The sequence below is a fragment of the Pezoporus flaviventris genome, unplaced genomic scaffold, assembly GCF_033815535.1.
Source record: "Pezoporus flaviventris isolate CSIRO_AGI_PZ_B2104156 unplaced genomic scaffold, CSIRO_AGI_Pfla_v1 ptg000029l, whole genome shotgun sequence".
Lineage (NCBI taxonomy): Eukaryota > Metazoa > Chordata > Aves > Psittaciformes > Psittacidae > Pezoporus > Pezoporus flaviventris.
In genome coordinates, this window is record NW_026892577.1 from 18,380,404 (window position 1) to 18,397,849 (window position 17,446).

A 17,446-nucleotide genomic window follows, 5' to 3' on the forward strand; every position below is an offset into this window, starting at 1 on the left:
TCTGTGCTCTCAACCTGTAGTAAGATCTCAACATGCATGTACGTTGAGCTCACGGATGTCTGTGTTCCCCCTTTGCCTGCAAGCAAAAATTTCACAAGAATTTTCCTTTAGCATGACTTAGAGGTCATTATCTCATGTGACACTCAAAAATGTAATCATTCCTGGTTAGAGTTAACTCTGACTATGAGGAGAAGCAGGGAGCTGGTAGGTGAGGACTCTGAGCTTGCACCTCTGTGGGTTGCTGTGCAGCACACACAAAGCTGCAGCTTGTGATTAGCTTTTCCAGATCCCTTAAACACAGTCTCTGACCTCTCGGCATCCAGTGGGTCACAGGCTGCAGTCAGTCATGCTGTGGCCCCCAGACTTCACCGGCAGATTGGCAAGAGTGCTGGGCAGGTAGCAAGCTGCAGCACACCAGGATTTCTGTGCTTGCCCTCTCTGCCTCACCTGTAACATTTTAATTTCTTGCAGCCACAAGCAAAGAGGTGGTTTATGGACCAGGAGCTTTGTTCAATGGGGTTGGATGCCAACCAGTGTTTGGAGCCATCTTGCCCATGTGGGGTACCTTGATATGAAGCCGTAAACTCTGATCCGAGTATGTATTCACATCAAGAGAGGGCAGCCTGTATTTTTGAAGCAGAGGGTTATCAGGATGAGTGCCATTCCTCATCATGCCTGAAGCTGGTGCCAGTGTGAATACACAGCCACAAATCACTGCAAAGAGCCAAACAGTTATGGGCAGAGAAACTAGGAGAGGATTTTGTTACAGTTACCCAAATGTAAGCCAGGAAACATACTGCTGACAGAACTTTCCTTGAAAGATTTGGACCAAGGGATCAGCTGGATAAAAATGTCATTTCTTACCAGATGCTGTATTCTCAGTTACAAGCAGAAGTGCTGTTAACATCCAGACCGTATCATAGTGAAAAAACCACAAGCAATCTTTTAAGAAATGGATGAATAAAACCTGTGTATTTAAGCACCAGGCTAAAGGGCTCCATGTAACTGTCAGATTAATGTGGTGATTTTTTTGTCACTTGCAGCAGCTTTTTAAGGAAGGATCCTGGCCCCCAACAGAATTGCTTACCTGTTGAAGTGTGACATCATGCTATCAATTGTTTTCCCTGACAACCCTGATCCTGCTCTCTCTTGTCTGAGCTGCATGCTGCAACAGGAGCTAGAAAACAGCGAACTCTGTGCCCCAAAAAACACCTTGGGATGTTGATGTACAGAATGGTGCATGGTGTTATTTAGATGTCTTTGTAAACAAACAAATATAGCTGATTAAAGCTGTATGGCCACAGAGGTTTCTGCCTCCCTCTGCACACCCCACCCTTTTCTTTGCAGTTATGGGTATTTCAGGTTACTCCAAAGGCCAGGTAGGAAATGGGCGTCTCAGGGGCTGCTCTATATGTGGTTCAGCTCCTCCTGGTGGAGACATAGCAAATCTGGAGGAAGACTGCATCGCTGTAGCATATTTTTCGTTATTTGGTGGGATGTTTCAGCCCAGCCATCAGCAAATGCCATTCCTAGTACCCTGCAGCTCTGACTGATAGCTTAGAGAACTTGATTGCTTATTTAACACAGAGGGAGTGGCACACAAATGTGCTCCTACTTCACTGATCAATACGTCTTATGTTATATATTTCAGGCCCACAAGCCACACAACTAAACTTCAAGGCAACAGCAGTTTCTTGGAGACTGTGCAGCCATCTAGCGTTACTGTGTATATAGCATGCTGGTTATCTGCTGAGACCTCAGAGAGCTTCAGTGCTTTTTTCCTGCATGTCTCCCAGCTGGATGTTTAAGTTACAGGAGATTTTGTTAAATGTGCCAATTCACTGATCTTGATGGTGTCTGAAATTTCTGACTACCTAAGGATTGTGGTTGTGGATGGAGAAGAGGATGCTGCTATGGTATTTCTCTTAGCCATAGCAAGTACAGGGTGTTACTATCAGGAAGAGCAACCAGGGTGTCTGTGGCTGCTGCTGCTGCATTTTAGCAATCACTGAGTCTTAAGAAAAAAAAAAAAAAAAAAAAGCAAAAAGGGAAAAAGAAAAACTACATTTAAATCTGAAGAGCAGTGAGCAAGTTCAGGGATGCCACTGCTATCTGCCACAGTTTTGGAGACTTTTTCATTTGCTCAGGAATAGGAAAGCCTTGTACCCACATTGTGAAAGAGCAAGACAAGGGCAAAATAGCTTGAATCTGAATGCCTCACTTTTCACATCTGGAGAAAACCATCTTATTTCAAAGTCCCAGCTTCCTCTTTGGTTGTTCAGCAGACAGGGCAATTAGTACAAGGAACTACTTTTACAGTTTGTAGTAAATTAGTTAGACAACCTGTGCAGGCAAGGAGCATGCTGAAACAACACGCATTCTTGTATTGCATACCAGAGTGACAAGTAAATCTCAAAGGTGACAACCCAGGGTTACTGCGACTTAGCAGCAGCCTCTTGGCAAACCTGAGAACAGAACCGTCTTTGTTTACAATCTGCGTTTTTCTAACTCTTATCTGCTCTCTTGCACTGTAATTTCCCCCAGCCCCCTCTGTTCACTAGGTTCGTCTTTCTCTGCTCCTTGCATTACACTGTATAAGTGTCCAGGTGTGTTATGAGGAACTTTAATCTTCTGAAACAAAAGGTGATGAACTGGTGACTTTCTGCACTGCAGCAACAAGTCACCAACTACTGAGGTAAAAGAAATTGCTTCTAGATAGAAGTTATACATTACAACCTCTTTGCTTGAGCTAAGCAGCAAGTAGAGATTTATACCATGGAGACACATCCTTTTCTGGATCCTGCTGCACTTATGGATGGTGCTACCAGCTCTGGCTTTTTAACATCCTTTGCTGATGGAAATAGCCTTATTCCCAACCCTTAAGAATCTACCCCATGAACAATTTACATAAACATTGCCTTATTCCCCTTGTTACCTAAGACATTAATATCAAATATAGAAACCGCAGTCTCTAGAGCAGCTGGAGAGGAGCAGTGACAAGCAGCAATTACTCATTCCACAGTAATCGCTGGATCTGGATGAGGATGTCAGCATCACCTTACTCACGTGTGCTAAACCAGGATAAGAGCAAGACTGGACATGAATCTTTTGCACATTCCCCTTCTAAGTTTCTGTCTGTAGGACATTAAAACCAGACCATGGTATGTGTCCAATAGGCTCTAGCCACAGTTGACTGATCTGGTAGCATTTACCTGGAATACTTTTTTTTAAAGTCACATTTTACAAAATCTTTCACTTCATCAGTTTTTGTGGATATTGGTTATTTCAGTGTCACCAAAGATGTAGCTTTAGTTACTATTCTGTCATTTATTTCTGATGACTTTTACCAATAAACACGGAAAATAATATTCCAGCCCTAAATTATGACTAGTTGAACACAGAAACACCCTGCACACAAAGGAAATACTCCCCTAGAGGCTAACAGAACCGCTTTCCGGTTGTGGTGCTTAGTAGTATCTTGGGACTAGTGGCTGGGGTGGTGGGAAGGAGGGTGAGAGCTGTTACACAATGGCACAGTCTCTCCCTGCAAAACTGAATGGCATTCATGATGCTGAGTAGCCCACAGGGAGTCACAGCTGCACTACCCACCAGCAAATCCCTTCCTGCCCCAAACAGCTTTCAAACAAGGTGTTGGGCAGAGCAGGAAATGGTTGAAACACAATTGTCTGATTTAAGTGATAATCTGGGGTAAGGTGGTTTATGTCTCACAATTCTAAAAATGGCTTTAAGTACATTACAAAATAATGTGTATGGATACCAAAGTGAAATGGAACATTTGTATTCTATTATGTATTTTACGTAGAGGCTTATTTTCTTTGGATAGGAGATATAAATTGTGCTGCTTCGAATTTCTGGGCAGAACAGGTTTTATGGTGGTTTGTGAAAGAAGCAGAGGTGTTAACATTTATATCGCAGCCAAAATCTTTGCAGTTTCATTTTCCTGAGTGCTCCTGAAGTTCCAACTGCATCTTCATCCATGCTTCCTGCTTGCAACTGCTGTTAGGAGCCACTTAAGCCACCATCATATTCCAGCTTGGACGCATTCCAGTTGTCATCTAGGTGATTATTTTGCTTTAGTTTGGAAAGCACATTAGGTCTCACGGAATGAAAGGTGCCTCAGAAAATAAAGGTTTTCTTTGTTTATTTACCATGATGTCTTGAGAATAGTTTCAAGTGAGACAGAAGGCTGGAAAAGCCTGCATTCAATTGCACAATGCCAGTAAAATAACCTTATTAGGGGGTTAAGAACATTCCCTCACATCCATGCAGAACCATCCCAAGTTAGCCTCCAAACTGTGCCTTACAAAGCAGAATTACTTTTCCACAAACACATTACAACATCCAGAATCAGCCTTTAAAGATTTGGGAATGAGAAGAATGCCATCCACCTCAGTTATTACTAGACTTGTTTGCTCTTCTGCTTCTTCTTTCCTCCCCCTCTCTCCCTTTCCAGGTTTCTATTTAGAATCAGGAGGAGCTCTGGTCCCCTTGTTCGCAGAGTAAGTTTCAAATAGTGATCCATTTTGACACGTGCCAAGAAATTAGTAGCACAGCAATTTTTTTGTTACTTTTTATGGATTTGAGGTGATAAGCTCAAAGGTATTTTGACAGCTTGTGTTATTCAGGTGACGCTAAAGGGTTTGTGTTATGAACAACTAGAAATATCTACTTTGATACAGACTGTTTTGGAAGGAGGGTTTTTCCACTGGTGAAGGAAGCACAGCTGTCCCTTGGGTTTTAAGTGTTCCTCTGCCCTCTCGCGGCACAAAGCAAATGTTCAAAGTATTTCAGTCCTTGCACGGCGGACATTATCAGCCCTTGCCACGTTCACGCTCTCCAGGTGGAGATCCAGTGACGGGTACCGGTGCCGCTCCTGTTTGCAGAGGAAAGCAGGATTACGGAGCCGACAGTAACGGCCTACGACGGCCCCCTGAGGGCGCGCTGTACCCCACAGGACCCCAAACACGGCTGAACTGGAACAACGACCACCAACCACGACAGAGGCTCCCCAGGCTCGCTGCAAAGAGTGGAGGTCCCCCGCTGGTAGGGAGGACAGGCAAGCCCAAGAGCGCTTCAACACTGCAGCTGCAGTCGGGCCAGAGGAGGAACAGCAGCAGCGCAGCTGCAGCGCGACGACGTGCAGAACGACAGCCGGATTGCCCGTCTCCCGCCAGGACCCAAGATGGCTTCCCGGCGGGCCACAGAGGGGGTGGAGCGGGCTGCCTCGCGAGAACGCTGCCACCTCTCGCGCGGCTTGGTCTAGCGCGCGGTTTTTTGGTCTCGCGAGGTAGGTGCCGTGGTGCGCGCGGGAGTTTGGCCGTGTGTGTGGCGGGAGCGCACCACTTTGAGCTCTAGCGGCCCCGGCGCTCGGCCATGCCGGCCCAGAACACGGCGAGCAGCGGCGGTGAGGGCAAGCTTGGGGGCGGGCGGGATAGCGGTGTGTGAGGGCGGGCACACCAAGTAACCGTGCGCTCGTTGTAGAACCGCTGGGAGTGGAGATGGGGGAGCAGGCGGAGGCGGCGGTGATCACACCGGCCATGCTGAAGGAGGAGGAGCAGCTGGAGGCGGCAGGGCTGGAAAAAGAGCGGCAGATGCTGGAGAAGGTGAGGGGCGTCTTGAGGGCACGGCACATGCGGCTGTCCGCCGGCTCGTGGGTCCGAGCGCCGTGCCATGGCTCGGCGGAGGCTGTGGGCCGGGGCCGGGGCCGGGTGTCTGCAGCCCCATTGGTTTCAAAACAAACAAACGTGGGAGGCTGGTGAAGTTCTGGGCGGCGGCTGTGATTCACAAGTGCCTTTGATCATCCACTGGAGTGTTTGGGGTTTTTTTCCTTCTAAAGGCTAACGGTGGCCTCTCGCAGCCAGTAAGAAGCCTACTGCATTTTTTACGCATTTAAGTTTGCAGTGAGGAAATTATTACCTGTTGATTTTTGTTGTTCTGAGTTTAAGAAAGTTATAATGTTGTGCCTTCAGAAAGTGTAGTAAGATAAGTATGAATTTCTACATGAAATATTAAAGGGAAGTGGTTTTTTTTTTTTTTTGCGTTTCCTGTGTGTGTACATAACGCTTCTTTTCCTAGTTTTGCTCCTTACTGTACAAAACAAACAAACAAAAAAAAAACCCAGCCTCCCCCACCCCCCCAAAAAACCCAAACCAATCAGACTAACTGATGATCTCATACAAGCCTGCAGGACGCTGACACTGTCAGCTTCAAACTGACTGGAGATAGATTTAGAGTTGTCATTAGGAAAAATTCTTCACTACGAGGGTGGTGAGTTGCTGGCACAGGTTGCCCAGAGAAGCTGTGGCTGCCCCATCGATGACAGTGTTCAAGGCTGGATGGAGCTTTGAGCAACCTGGTCTAGTGGAAGGTGTCCCTGACTGTGGCAGGGGTGTTGGAACTAGAGGAGCTTTAAAGGCCTTTCCAACCCAAACTATTCTGTGGCATCTCTACAGATACCTTTCATCCTTTGCAGAAATAAGCATTATTTTTGGTAGCAGGTGTAGTTTAGGCAGCATCAAGGAAGTGGCCTAGCCAGAAAGGATCAATTTATTGCCAGTCGTTCGCCTTGTCTGCTCTTTGCTGCATGCAGTTGTGCAGGCACCCCTGAGTTAAGGAGAGCAGGAGCTGCTTGAGCTGGCCTTGCTGCCAGAAGAAATGGACATTTGATCATCTGGAGAGTCAACGTTTTAGTCCTGTTATGTTGCAGGAAATACAGACTGTATCAGGGAAATGATACAGGGCTAATTCAAGTGACCTAATCATCACTACATTTCGTTTCTCTCTCACTGTGAATGTTTTCTTATGTTGAAAATAAGTATTGGTTGATATGAACCAATTTTGGAGAGAGAAGATGAAAACATCATGCTTCTCAGCCTCTGCTGATACAAATTATCAAGCTATTGGCATACTACATAAGATACTGTGTTTCAGGTGTAAGGAAATAAGGCTTGAAAAAACTCTTAAATGCTTTTGAGAATTGTATTCTGACTAACTAGTGCTATTACTTGAAATACTCGAGAAATAAGGTTGTTTTTTTTCCCATCTTAAAAATTGAAGCATTAGTATAAGGGGATGAAAAATACAGTTTCTAAAACCTGGAACTAATTTTAATTTATCTTTCTTTTAGCTAGGAAAAACTGATTTATAAAGGTGGTTTTAGGCTGCAGCATTTTGTGATGCTATAGTTGGAAAATAATACTTTATTTTCGCAGAAATCTTACAATCTTTCTTCTTGCAAACAGTAAGTCACTGTGGAGCTTGTCTGAACTTCTGTACAGGTATTTGATCAGACTTGAAACTAAAAATTTGGAGGCAGTGCTTATAGAGGCTAAGAAGGGAAGGAACTCTTGTAGAGCAGATTATCTCATTGCACAGGAAGTGTTGACAAAAGGACTTAGAATTTCATTTCTTTAACAACCACTTCTGCAACAATGCTATAATGTGATACTCCTGGGGGTTTCTGTATTCTCAATTTCTTCAGAATCCATGGAGCTTACCTGTAGCAAGAGTGTTGCTGTATGTTCCTGTGTGGTTCTGTTATGCTTTCTCTGTGCAATCTGTGGGCAGTGAGACCAGAGGAAATTACTCTTGTAGTTAAACCCAGGCATACTGGCACCTCACGGGCAGCTGATGTTTTTGAAGCATCTGGGTTTCTTATGCTTCTCACTTAAGCAAGCTCCCTGCCAGGTGATTTGAACAGCAGTTCAACAAAGCAGTCACTTATGCTTTCTGTGGGCTGATGGCAATATTCCACTACACAAATATATACGAACGTAGAGTGATGAAAGAGAGTGGCAAATTTTTGACCTTTTTAGTCAAAAAAAGGGAGGGGGGAGCCCACTTTCTTGACACTTTGAGGTTTGGGTCAAAGGACAAGATGGAAATAATAAGAATTCCGTGCTGTTTGTCATCTTTGAGGTTTCTGTTTTCCCCTTGATATTTTCGCAGTTGGTCAAGGTAACAGTCATTCAGATTGGTCGAATAATGTAAGGATGCTGTGTTGAGTAAAAACTGAGCAATAGTTATTTGCTGAATGAAGTAGTTTAATTTTAATTACATTTGCTCTTTGCACTGCCACCAAAAGCTGATCTTTCTGAGCTCAGGTTCTTTTCATCTGAAGGAAAAAACCTGTACTGGGGAGAGCAGAAGTGAGTAGAAACTATGGAAAATCACAGGCAGGCAATCTCTTCCTCCAGGAAACTTGTGGAGATAGATTCTTCCTCTCCTGAAAGGATCCAATGGTAGCTACTTGATAAGAATGACATGGAGTATTACTTGTGGAAAATAAAGGTGTGATTTCTCTGGGAGATAAACATGCCTCCCCCATTCTTGAGTCACATACCACCTAATTCGGCTAATATCCTTTTTCCGTGTCTGTTAACTCTTTAGTTTCAGAAGGTTCCCTTGCCTTTCTGTTTTAGCGTGCCCTTCCCCCAGAGTTTCTTCTGAAGGCCGTGGCACAGATAAGCATCTTGTAAAGCTCTGCATCTTGCCTTCCTGGGGTTTCTCTTGGAGATGCTAATTTTACCGTTTCAGTTGTTTGATACCTCGGTCTAATGGGCAATGTTAGATGAATGCAGAAGGGTGAACACTTTTTTACTTTTGGGTGGGAGTTTTGATCTGAGTTTTAAAGAACAATTGGAAATCCACTAAATGCACATCCTTGACTATTTCAGCAGAAGTTACTTTTAAAAGCATGTGTGGATTTTCTAAGCAAAGTAAGCAGAAATTGCTGTTTTCACATTAGGAATTGACCTGTGTAAATTAGGCATAATGGGTTTTGTAGTCTTCTGAATATCTTGTTGATAATGGAAAACTGTACCTTTGTGCAAATAGTTGGCACGTGAAGGAGTCCCAGCTAGTACTTGGTGAAATTAATTGTTGCCAGGTGGATTCTTTCTCCCCCCCTTCTCAAATTTTGCAGGTTACAAATGAACTTCAGTTTCAGTTTGCTCTAAATCTATTATATTTGAGACAGATTTGAGCCCTTGAATGCCTTGTGCTACTGCACTGGTGTGTGTGTGTGTGTGTTACAGAGCTCTGTTTATGTATGCAACTGAACGCAACCCTCAGTTACTTTGATTTTTACAGAACTTTGTAGGTACATGTGAGTCCCTACACTCGGGACTTGTACACCTATAATTGAGGGAAGGGAAAGGGTGTGCATGTGTGAGACAATTGTAGCTATCCTGTAGAAGAACCCTTCAATGTATTAAAAGCCTTCACTCTGAAACATCTGTAAGTACTTGACATCTCTTTGTGTTGGTTAGGCTCGCACTTCTTGGGACAGGGAGTCAAGTGAAATGCGCTATAAGAGGCTTCAACATCTGCTGGAAAAGAGCAACATCTATTCCAAATTCTTGCTAACGAAAATGGAACAGCAGCAATTGGAGGTAGGCGTATCCTTGTCTGCAGTGGGGATACTTAAGATGTGCTGCCATCTGGTTGTGTTTTGGTCATTTGTTGTTTTGGTTTTGTGTTTGTTTTTTTTTGTCATCCAACTGTTTAAAATGAAGTAAAAATGCTGTTAACAATAACAGCATGAAAATCCACTGCCCACCCATGAAGTGGTGCTTTATATAATATTCAGAATTTGTTCTATAGATTAATAGCTAAATTGGACTGGGAATAGCATGAATTAAAATCACAGTGTAAAAATGGCACTGATATCTTTACAATTATTCTGTTGGTCTGAATGCTAGGAAGGAAAAATAAGCTTCAAATAAGAAACAAAGCTTAAGAAAGTTAGAGGATAGAAGACACAAAGAATTGACAAGAAGTTGTGCAGCCTATTTGTGTTAATTACTGAAGGCTGAGGATGATGTGTCTCTTCAGAGGATGCTAATGTAGGCCTCCCTCAAACAAATTTATGAATTAGAGTGATCTGAGGCCATGATGTTACTAAACAAGAGCTTCCATAAAATGATGTGGAGTTTTGTGGTTTGTAGATTTTGTTTTGGTTGGTTGGTTGATCAGGGTTTTGTTTGCTTGGTTGTTTAATCCATGGGCTGCTGACTTCATTTTTATCTTGACTTAACTGTACCTTTGTGGACAAGCTTATAAGAGTTTATGCTTGAGAGAGGGGGCAGTGACTTAGTAAAAAATGAGACTGGCAGACTGCAGGAATCTCCTTTCTGTAGTTTAACTGTTAGCTCGAATTCATGGTGACTGCTTTGATAGAATGCAGGTTTCAGTACCAAGTCTTGCTCCATCTGATAAATACCAAAGTCTATTATCTCTTTTTCCCAGGGTCCTTTTGCATTCAGCAAGTAGAAGTAGTAGATGAGATGAAAATCTGAAATCTTAAATTGTTCAAGACGTGAAAGCACTTCTTCCTTAAAGGCATTTTAGACTACTTAAAAATGCTTTCTGTTCTTCAATGATCACAGATGGTAGTATGTTAAGTTTAAGAAGAGCTGAATACTTGGAAAGCTTACTGCAGTAGACATGATCTTGAAGAGTTTGCAGTTGGGAATATTTTTGTTGTAGTCTTTCTAAAATACTGTATTTAAGTGTTTAAAGTATTCACTGACAAGTAATTCCGGGCAGGTGCCCTTTCTTGTCTAAGTTTTGCTTTACCATTTTAAACTGTCAGAAGCTTTTAATGAGAGTGTAAAAATAAAGTCTGTAGAGCACGGAACGCTGCATTACCAATGTAATCTCTGCCTGTTATCATTTCTATAATGGATAGTGTTATTGAAGGATAAAAAAATGTGTGGGTGTTTGGTTTTTGTTTTTGCTTTTTTTTTAGGAACAGCGGAGGAAAGAGAAGTTAGAAAGAAAGAGGGAGATGATGTTAAAATCTGCCAAGGTAAGATTAACCAGCTATTTTATGCAACTTCCTGAATAAAAGTCTAACAAATTATTATGACAATTTTGATCAAGGTAGGTAAACTAAATAAGTTAGATCGGCCAGTATTTGACATGCAGGATCTATCTAGTATGCTATATTTATTTTAACCATAATAAAGCTGTTTATAAGTGCTTAAAAATTGCATAACATGACAGTTATCTTAAGGAGATGCTTATAACTAATTTACACTAAAGAAAATGGTTTCAATTTGTCTTGAGATTTTTATTTTTATTTTTTATTTAGGAATGATTGTTTAACCAAGATGCTGAATAAGTAGTGAAAAAGCAGGAATAACTGCTTAATAGTAAAAAGTGCTTCAAGGATCTTTCAAAGGCAGTGGTTTGAGGCTGGTAGTGTCTTTTATTTCTGTCATGATAGAGATGGAAAAGAAGATGAACCTCTTCCTTTGTTTATTTTCTAGGGTCAAAGTGCAGTTGATGGCAAAGACGAGAAACCAGGTACTGTACATATTGCATCTTGTCAGTTACAGGTGTTTTTAGTTTCCTTGATGTTTGATGTGTTGTATAAACTCAAATATGATATTTTAGGTGCAAAGAAGAAGAGAGGAAGAGAAGAAGGGACATACAACATCTCAGAAATTATGTCCAAAGAGGTAGGCCATAACTCTAAATAGGCTTGTCTGGACTTTTGTAGCACAAACTTTAACTGATGAGGCAAATTTTTTTTTTTAAGAATTTGGGGAGACAACTTGTGAAGAGATACCACCATTTGAATTTTCAGTTACCTTCTGTGTGTGTGGCCTTGTTTAGAATCACGTGTATGATTAATGATGTTGTATAGAAAGCTTTCTAAAGTATGTCCAAATTCTTCAATTAAAAGATCACATGAAATACAAATTGTAGTAGCCTTTAAGGTTGAAAAGCATGTAAGATTTTAAATTTTTTTTTCTTTGCTTCCAGGAAATACTCTCTGTGGCAAAAAAAAGTAAAGTGGAAAATCAGGTATGTTGACACATGTTATTGCAGTTTAACTGTCTTAAGCCCAAAGGGAGGGAGGGCTTTTTATACTTTATAGCATATCTTTAAACTTTTCCTGTAAATAAACATCTCTCTGCTAGATATTGAAGCCCTAAATTAGAGGTTTAAAAAAGTGATAGAAGTGAATGCTCTTAAATACAAACAGAAATCCAAACTTCTGATTTATTTTTTAACACTGAATTTAATGTATTGTACTTTATAGAGCACCTGTGTTTTAAAAAATGAAGGACATAGAAATTTACTAAGAAATATTTGTGCTGGTGTGTAAGACCTTAAGACATTCTTAAGCAGTCAAACATGGTGATAACAGGTGTGGTCTCTTTTGCTTCTGCTATAGTTTAAAAGCTACATGCACAGTATGAATTTCTTTCCACCATTTTCTAGAAATAGCTTACAGAAGGAGAATGGCTTCATTAAATGCCAGCCGCTGTGAGGAAGGTTTTAAGTCTGCTCGTTCTTATGAGTAGAAAATGATAAGCCAAATATCTTTAGTAGCTATCCCTGCTCTTCAATTCTTAAGGAGTAAAGTACACATAAATTTTGCATCTCCCTAGGTAGTAATATTAATCCTAAAAATAAATTCCACTCAAGTTGACAGTTACACAGAATTAGTCTTTGTGTCAGGGGCTGGCTTACATCACTGCCTATTAAGACTGGTGTAAATTTGGCAAAAGTATGTTTTAGTTGGGATTTGTTGTGCATTACACTTGCCATGTGTTTCTTGAACTTCCTTCTATAGGATGGAAGTTCTTCTGATAACCTGTGTCCAGAAGACCTGCAGAAAAATGAAGACTCAAACAGCGTCATTAAGGACAGATTATGTCAAGCTGTACGAAATAGTGCCAAGCAATTCCTTGATCCAGTACGGAAATTTAATGGACAACCAGTGCCTTTTCAGCAGCCAAAGATTTTTACTGGCGGTGTAATGAGGTGGTACCAAGTAGAAGGCATGGAGTGGCTACGGGTATGGAGTGATTGTTACTGATATTGACATCTGTTGCTGATTGGAAACAGAGAAATGGAGGGGAAGATATGCTAAAAGTCTGTGGCAATAGTTCATACGGGGGGGTGGAGAAGACACAGTTCTTCATGATTTCTTATGACAGAAGATCCTGGTGTTATAAAAATTGTCAAGCAGCAATGTTTCAGCATGGGGAGGATATTTGTAAACATTTTGTTAGACTTCCTGGTTGGTGTTCTCCATTTTCCTTTTGCCCATCTATTTTCTTGTTCAACTCTACTGTCTTTGCAGCATCTTTTTACAAAATACTTGGTGAAAGCAGGACTATGCATATTAAGGGACAGTTACTATTTTTCTCTCTTAAAAGCTTGGATACCTAGCCCATAGGTGTTTAAAGGCCCACTGCCTTGTAGACTTGGCATGGATGAGTTTTCCATTCTCTGCATCTAGAAATCTAACTAGTAATACCAACACAGTATTTTAAAAATGTTTTGTCTTTAGTTTTTGAAATAAACCTACAGAAACTTGCCATAAAAAATGCTCAGATACATATTTAACTTGCGCCTGGTTTTGCTTGCAAGCCAGATTAGAACAACTTTGATTTTTTTTTTTTATTTTTATTTTTGGAACCAGACAGAATTGATATTCATTCTGCTACTGATCTCATGTTTTCCTTATGTTTTTTTATTTTTCTTCCCCACAAGCGTGTTTATCCTGTTTTAACAGGCTTAGGCTGGAGTGCCACTAAACTTGCTCACTGACTTCTGTCACTGGGAAGTACCTAGGGAGGACAGGCCACTTCTGAGGGGAAAATCAGCTTCCTTAGTGGAGCCCTCAGTTATAGCAATCTTTTTCATGAATCTTTATGATTACTAGCTAGAGTAGCCAAAGAGCACTTCTATTTCTTTCTCCACTTTTGTGAGAGTTTACTCTGTTGCTTGTTAGAATAGGCAGAATCTGCACAAAGAACTTTGGCTGGAGCAAGCAGCTATATTGGTCAGGAGTTTTACCTTCTTCCTATGATGAAGTAGCTATGCCTGCAGAAGCTACTTGACTAGGTAAAACTGAAGCGTCAGCATAATAACTTGCTTTTTTAGAGTTAGAGTGGGGAGCTAAGGGAATTCTTTGGAGCTGTGATGAATAAAAAATACAGTTAGTATGAGCTGTACTTGCAGTTGAAGTGCCTTTTGATATAAAGCTAATTTGATACTGTTCTGGGCTTTTTTTGTGCCATAGTCAGGCACTTAATTGGCTAGAAACATACACCTACTTATGAATGCCCGAGGTTAACAAGATGCTTGTATTTATTTTCACGATGGAGAAAATCATCCTCATTTGTAATATAAAATGTGCTTAGTGGAGAGTTTCCACAGGTCCTACATTCCTAAAAATGTCTGTTGTTCCTAAGGTGTGTTGGTTATTTTGTATTTACATTTCTTTTTCTGTATATGTAGATGCTTTGGGAAAATGGTATCAATGGCATTTTAGCTGATGAAATGGGGCTGGGGAAGACAATCCAGTGTATTGCGACAATAGCACTGATGGTGGAGCGAGGAGTCCCTGGTCCATTCTTAGTATGTGGTCCTTTGTCTACTCTTCCAAATTGGATGTCTGAATTCAGGAGATTTACTCCAGAGGTAAAAGATTTTCCTTTTTCTTAGGTTTTAAAAGAACAGATTATTCTTATTCTTTACCTTGAAGCTTTCTCTGTATAGGACACAAGTGTAATTGCAGTTGTTAGCTGTTACACACTGTGCCATGATGTGCTATGTATTTACAGCCTTCTTGTAACAGATAATTATCTCTACTATCTTCTCTTTAGGTTTAAATGAGCGTAGTTCACTTGACTTCTTTTTTTCAGATTCCCCTAATGCTCTATCATGGAGCTCAGCAGGAACGTCGTAAACTGGTTCGCAAAATTCATGGGCGACAAGGATCACTGCAGATCCATCCTGTGGTCATTACTTCATTTGAAATAGCCATGCGCGATAGAAACGCCCTGCAGGTATCTAAGTTCTCCTGAAATTGCTCAGGAGGGTGGAATGCCTCGCCGCTAATAGCAATGCTTTTGAATACAGTGAAAAAACCCTATATGCTGCCCATACAATGAGTGTCATACTGTGGCATTTGTATTATCATTCTTCTCTGTTTCATTGGTAGTAGTAGCTCTGGAATTTCATGTTTAAGAAGTTCATAGAATCACAGAATAGTTAGGGTTGTAAAGGACCTTAAGATCATCTAGTTCCAAACCCTCTGCCATGGGCAGGAACACCTCGCACTAAACCATGTTACCCAAGGCTCTGTCCCACTCGGCCTTGAACACTGCCAGGGATGGAGCATTCACAACTTCCATAGGCAACCCATTCCAGTGCCTCGCCAGCTTCACAATAAAGAACTTCTTCCTTATATCTGATCTAAATTTCCCCTGTTTAAGTTTGAACCCATTAGCCCTTGTCCTACCACTACAGTCCCTAATGGAAAGAGTCCCTCCCCAGCATCCCCCTTCAGATACTGGAAGGCTCTTATGAGGTCTCCACACAGCCTTCTCTTCTCCAGGCTGAATAGCCCCAACTTTCTCAGCCTGTCTTCATACAGGAGGTGCTCCAGTCCCCCGATCATCCTAAGCAGATAGTTACAGCATACCTGCTTTTCTCGCTACCTCTCTGTAGGTGATGGTGAGTGAGGCTTAGAGTAAAAGCTATGCTTAGTGTATAAATATCATGGTTAATATCAGAATGGCTGTTTCAGCAAGATGAGTTTCTTACAGAAGTTTTATTGTAATCACCTAAGCTTTCTAGATAACTGCCATGAAGCAGGTTTATGGCATTAACTGTTCAGACTTGGCTCTTCCAGTCTGGCAAAGTGAGAATCAAAAGTAAATAGAATCTTTAACGGGCAGTATCAATCTTATTAGTTCTGCTTTATCTCACCTGGCATGTGTTTGGATAGAGTAAAGCTAAGATTTATTGAAATATACTTTCTTTTTGTAGCACTGCTTCTGGAAATACCTTATAGTAGATGAAGGTCACAGGATTAAAAATATGAACTGCCGCCTTATTAGAGAATTGAAACAATTCAATGCAGACAATAAACTCTTGTTGACTGGTACTCCCCTGCAAAACAACTTGGCAGAGCTTTGGTCATTGCTTAACTTCCTGTTGCCAGATGTGTTTGATGATTTGAAAAGGTAGGTTGCAATCTGATGGTGAAAACTATTCCCGTTTGTTCTGTTTGGGTGAATCTTTTAATTATTAAACTTATATCAACATGTAAAGAGCTATTTTATGGTATGGTTGTAATTTGGTATGATTATTTGGTGGCAAAGGCTTTGAAATGTGTCTTGCCTTCACACTTTGCTGTTTCAGAAAGGAAGTGATTGTCAGCTCTGTCATCAGTGGAAGCTCAACTCTGAGATAAGACTTGAGCATTTAATGGGGAGATGTTTGCCTAATCAAAGGGCCTTGTGCTGCTTGAGTATTCTCTCAAGATCTGGAGGAAGCTGTGTGAGGCTGGCAGATGTGGGACCCCTGAGAGATTGATCCTTTTCTGAAACAGTGTGGGGTCAGGTGAAGGAATGTTGCCAAAACAGTCTTTAGGCTAATTTTGGAAAAAGATATAGACTAGATTGAATAAATTGTAGTGAGTATTCCAAGCAATAAAAGTATTTTTACCAATCATTTAAAACTTCAAGCATCTGAATTGGCAGGTATAGTTCAGTAATGCTTTCTGTTCACTCTTTATTCATGATGGATGTTAATGCTTTGTTTTTCTTGAATCACAGCGTAAGACAAGAATAGATTACTTACATAATGAAGAATAATATATGTGAAAAAAGCTTTTTTTTTTCTTTGTATTTATAGCTTTGAATCCTGGTTTGATATTACCAGCATTACAGAAACTGCTGAAGATATTATTGCTAAAGAAAGGGAGCAAAACATCTTACATATGCTGCATCAGGTTTTCACTTATTCTTTGTGGTTTTTTTGTGGTTTATTTCTAACATTGACCATTATTGTGAAGTGTGTCAAAATCTTGTTTGTGGAGCTCAATTATAGGCCTGAGGCTTTTATTGTGACACTTCCAGACTTAGACTTGTGGGTTTTTCTTTCAGTCATTACAGCACATAAATGCTGAAAGCAACAATATACCTCCTTGACAATGACTCATTTTTATTCTTGCAACTGAATCGAGTTTAGTCAATTGTGGTTACTTGCTTCTGTTTGCCAGAAGATTTAACTGGTGTATTGTTTTTGTTGAAAGGTAACTTTGAAGGAATTTATGTAACTTTTAGGGGTTGAACAGAATACCTTTTGACAAACTAGTTATATAATGTGCCTGTCTTCAAAACCTTCAATGCTTATGTAACTGTTAATTTTTCCATCACAAGCTGATGGCAAGTTATAAGTTGTATCTTCCAGATACAATTATCATTTACAATGAATTACTTAGTTAAAGGTTTGGGAATTTCCTGGAGTGGAGTAACTTGATTTAAGAAGTATAACAAGTGAAATAAGCTGTTCATAATAATAAATTACTTTCAGTTAATGAAAGTTATTGAAAGGTCTGTAATATATTTACTACTGCACCCCTGTGAAACACTTCAGAATTTTAAAA

General features: G+C 40.8%; 1 protein-coding gene across 3 annotated transcripts in view; it reads left to right on the plus strand.

Moving 5' to 3' along the window:
- Positions 1 to 5,265: 5,265 nt before the first annotated feature.
- The window catches only part of HELLS (helicase, lymphoid specific), a 324,719-nt gene continuing 312,538 nt past the window's right edge, over positions 5,266 to 17,446 (plus strand). For all 3 annotated transcript variants that reach the window (XR_009744391.1, XM_061459419.1, XM_061459420.1), the window contains exons 1-12: positions 5,266 to 5,425; positions 5,503 to 5,624; positions 9,291 to 9,413; positions 10,772 to 10,831; positions 11,295 to 11,331; positions 11,422 to 11,486; positions 11,794 to 11,835; positions 12,611 to 12,835; positions 14,287 to 14,469; positions 14,694 to 14,837; positions 15,823 to 16,019; positions 16,693 to 16,789. Coding sequence is in view for 2 of the 3 variants with exons in the window: in XM_061459419.1 (XP_061315403.1) it covers positions 5,395 to 5,425; positions 5,503 to 5,624; positions 9,291 to 9,413; positions 10,772 to 10,831; positions 11,295 to 11,331; positions 11,422 to 11,486; positions 11,794 to 11,835; positions 12,611 to 12,835; positions 14,287 to 14,469; positions 14,694 to 14,837; positions 15,823 to 16,019; positions 16,693 to 16,789 (1,326 nt within the window). In the remaining variant the exon portion in view is untranslated. The remainder of the gene's footprint in view (positions 5,426 to 5,502; positions 5,625 to 9,290; positions 9,414 to 10,771; positions 10,832 to 11,294; positions 11,332 to 11,421; positions 11,487 to 11,793; positions 11,836 to 12,610; positions 12,836 to 14,286; positions 14,470 to 14,693; positions 14,838 to 15,822; positions 16,020 to 16,692; positions 16,790 to 17,446) is intronic.